Raw genomic sequence first — 3,710 nt, 5'->3', positions numbered from 1 at the left:
GCACTGGTTGTGAGGACTGCCCAATAAACAAGACCAGACCTTTATGGAAGGATGCTAATTGCTGAATTCTCAAGCAAGTGAATGGAAAAGAGTCCAAAATCAGTGCAGTGACTCAGAAATGTCCGTCATACAGCACATTTTATATCATTAGCTATAATTTGCCGGCCTCTAGTGTGTGTATTTAATTGAGCAAAGGTGCATTATTTCTTAGAAATTCAACTTTTTATTTGTAAGTGAAGGTGTAGTATTCATATTTGTCTAATTTGACCAATTATTAATGTTTTGGAGGGATAAACGAACATCTACAGCCACAGAAGCTTGTGTGCTGAAAGGCTGATGTGAATTTTTTGCGCAAACATTTAGTTACAGAGTCAGAAAGATTTAGAAAATGTGGATGATAGGAGTACAAAGATGACTTGGGCTGTATGAGCACTGACTAATGTTATCTGTATTATTAACACTGAACTCTGCGAAAGCTTATTAAAATCAGAGAATGGGGTATAAGGCGTAGCTCGCGATGCCACAAGTGTTTCCGCCATTCCGGATCATTCTCATGTAGCCACCTTCGCCCCAGCTGGTTCCCCAACTAAGAAAAAACAAACAACAGAAATTAATTTATACCTGCAAGGTTATTTTAATGTATATGTACAGAGTTGAACAGACCTGTTTTTGATGATCCAATAGTCTTGTTCTCCCTCTGAGCCGTAGCCGACCAGCAGCACTGCGTGACTCAGATTGTTGGGGTTACAATTGGACTCCTCGTAGATTCCTGCAAAGCAAATTTAAACCTGCATCAAAACATTTTTGGCCAGTTTGGCAACAAGCAAAACTCTATTATCACCTTTAATCCAGTATGGGAAACGTTAGCAAACAGTTGCTTATTTGCACATTCAGCACAGATAGAGCAGCACTAGCAATAATAACTCTGATTTTAGTCTCCACCGACCCCTGACGTTAATATCGGCTATAAGTGCTCCAATATGTTCACAAGCAGTTTTAACTTCGTTTTTCTGCTGTTTGAAGCTGTGCAGGTAGCATCCAGTGGGTTTATCAAAACGTAAATAGTGAAAATAGCTGGATACAAACAGAATGGTAGCGCTGAACCAAAACGAAGTTGAAGAACAGAAAGCAAATAACTGGTTTTGTTAATTTTAACTGACACCTTTCATATTTATGTCCTTATTTGATCCACATAATGATTATCAGGTTTGAGTAAATAAAAAACAACTAAACTCCCTCATTTCATTGCTGAAATAATGATTGCATCGCTGGAGTATTTCAAGACATTGAACCTGAGCTGTAGAACAGGAAACTTGACTGAGAAGCATCAATGGCGACAGTGATTGGTCCAATAGTTGCCACGGCATCAGCCAGGGCCTGTTCATCTCCTTTGGGTATGAACCTGTAATCTTTGATATGAGCAACTGCAACTCTGTTGTCATAGTAACAGGGCTGGGTATCCTGTTGAGAATAATGATAAATGTTAATGTCAGGCTGGATGCAGAATTGTTTGCTGCTTTAACTACTGTGTTTGATTCGAGTCGTCAAGTTGAGACTCACCACTGAGGTGTATGGGTAGGTGTCTGTCGACTGCAGCCCGTTGTTGACCACATAGTCGTAGGCATTGGCCATCCAGGCACCACTGCAGCCATAGGTACCGTACGGTTTGGAGCAGTCCACCAGGTTTTGCTCACTCAAGGATACAAGCTGGCCTGTCCTCTTGAATATTTGTCCCTCTATGGCTCCTGTAGTGCTGAAGGCCCAGCAGGAGCCACAGTAACCCTGCAAAGAACATTGAAAACCTAAATGATTCAGTCTGGATAAAAACCCACTTAAAAGATTGTATACAGTATATGTCTCACCTGATCTTTAACCTCAGTGACGTAACCCATTTGGCTGTAGTCGACAAACCAAGCATCGAATTTCTTTGCATTTTCACGCAGTCTTCGGGCAGAGACGTTCCTCCCTCTCTTTACAAACTGGGCGTCTATCATGGCACCTTGCAAAACCTGGTATTCTTGTCTAGTCTACACATGGAAAACACGGAGAGGGTTGTTTTCCAATAGTTCATCATATTGATATAAATTGGCCAACAAATTAGCTGAAGCAAAACAACTTCATTTAGGCCACGTAAAATAGGTTCTCTTTCAAACATTCGCCCGGCACGCACTATGGTCTGGTGAGATATCTCACTCGTTATCAGAGAATCGGGGTTACCTTTGTAACCTAAGGTTATAAGACTTCACTTGTTTTTGATAAATGAGCTTATTTGCTTTCTTGTCAAAAGTTTGTTGAGAAGACTGATACTGCTCTCAAGTCTGTGTTAAATACAGTATTTGCTCTAGCCAGCAGCTGCTTAGCTGGGGTTAGCACACAGACTGGAAACAGGGGGGAACAGATAGCCTGGTTCTGTCCAAAAGTAAGAAACCCCACCTACCAACTCCTCTAAACCTCTCTTCACATAAACTTAGTATATATTTTTAGTTTTACACTCAAAACAAAACACTACTAAATACAGATAAGAACACTAGTCCTTACTAGGTCTCCATATCTGTTCATGGCCATAGCGAATCGCCTCATCCCCGTGAAAAACCCTTGGTTATTGTCATCAATCTTCCTTTTATTCTCCTCCCAGATGGCCTTCCTTTGTATGTCGTCCTGAACGGAAAACAAATCAAAGAAACTCAAATGTATCAGAGCATATGCAAACTTATTATTGCTTGTATTTTAGACGTGGATTCAGTCTTACCAATTCTTCGTAGGATATGCCATTGCTGCTTTTCCAGATCTCCCACTCAGTCAGGACCTCCTCGTCCGAGTCTGACAGCACATGCTGAGGGCCGCACAGCAGGACGGAGAGCAGGGCTGCTGTCAGCAGAGAGCTGGCCTGCTGCACTACAAGGACGAGAGCGTCACAGTGGGTTCACACCCTTTTCATTGTTTCTACTTAAAACATATTTTATCACATGAAGCTTGGACATTTTTCATCAGTCATAAATACTGTGAAGTTGATGTTCTTGTACACTGAAATTTTGACTTCTTATCAGTATATGAATGATGTATGAAATCCCTGTTGTTCACTCTGACCATATTACCTACAGGTTAAAACATCAAAGAGAAGTTGTTGTACTTTTAATCCAATCAATTTAATTATTGGCTTTCTGACCCAAACATGAACCTGCTCAGCACTTCTACCGTAAAATGTTCTGTAAGCTATAAACTGAGGTTCCTCTCTCTTAAATTTACTGTGAAACTAGACTCAAACCTTTATACTGAACAAACCTAAAAGGCAACATATTTTATATTTATACAAATCAGCATCTGCAGTCAAGCCCAGCGACATTAAATACAGCGATAGCATTTGTTGCCTTAAAATTTAAATATCCATTTTTAAGGTTTTACTTGTTTTTCTATCGAAAAGCTTACCTGCATAAATGTGAGTCTTTTTTGTTCCCATATCCTGATAGCGACTCTGAACAGTGACACAAAAACAGACACCCTGCCTTATATTGCTTTCCAATAAGTACATGTTTCCACTGTACTTTTACTCAATCCCTAAATCAACACTTATGCCAGCACCTGAGAAGGACATTAGTCAACAAAAATAAGATGCTTTTCCTGCTCCTGCTCAGCAATACCTCTATTATCGTTTAGAGACAGCTAAAGCTGCAATATTGTAAATCCCTCAACTACCAGTTTATAATCGAGCA

The 3,710-nt window shown here is 40.2% G+C and overlaps 1 protein-coding gene across 1 annotated transcript; it reads right to left on the bottom strand.

Moving 5' to 3' along the window:
• Positions 1-486: 486 nt before the first annotated feature.
• Positions 487-3,457, bottom strand: cts12 (cathepsin 12). The gene is made up of 8 exons (XM_069698949.1): positions 3,427-3,457; positions 2,750-2,895; positions 2,539-2,658; positions 1,863-2,027; positions 1,561-1,782; positions 1,293-1,461; positions 664-769; positions 487-586 (listed from the first exon to the last, which is right to left on the bottom strand). The coding sequence occupies exons 1-8, from the start codon at positions 3,455-3,457 to the stop codon at positions 487-489; spliced, it is 1,059 nt and encodes a 352-aa protein (XP_069555050.1).
• Positions 3,458-3,710: the final 253 nt, after the last annotated feature.

Source organism: Brachyistius frenatus, unplaced genomic scaffold (assembly GCF_029030835.1).
Source record: "Brachyistius frenatus isolate BFR_SWC_R1_liver_20210118 unplaced genomic scaffold, ASM2903083v1 Contig_29, whole genome shotgun sequence".
Taxonomy (NCBI): domain Eukaryota; kingdom Metazoa; phylum Chordata; class Actinopteri; family Embiotocidae; genus Brachyistius; species Brachyistius frenatus.
Note: the sequence above shows the minus strand (reverse complement) of the source record. Positions and strands in the feature narration are given on the sequence as shown.

Bases quoted from the DNA above. Each gene is read 5' to 3' on its own strand.
- cts12 (XM_069698949.1), bottom strand. From the start codon at position 3,457: ATGGGAACAAAAAAGACTCACATTTATGCAG. The intron at 2,028-2,538 runs GTAAGGACTAGT...TTCCATGTGTAG, and splicing joins TGAACAGATATGGAGACCTA to ACTAGACAAGAATACCAGGT. The intron at 587-663 runs GTCTGTTCAACT...GTTTTTTCTTAG, and splicing joins TATTGGATCATCAAAAACAG to TTGGGGAACCAGCTGGGGCG.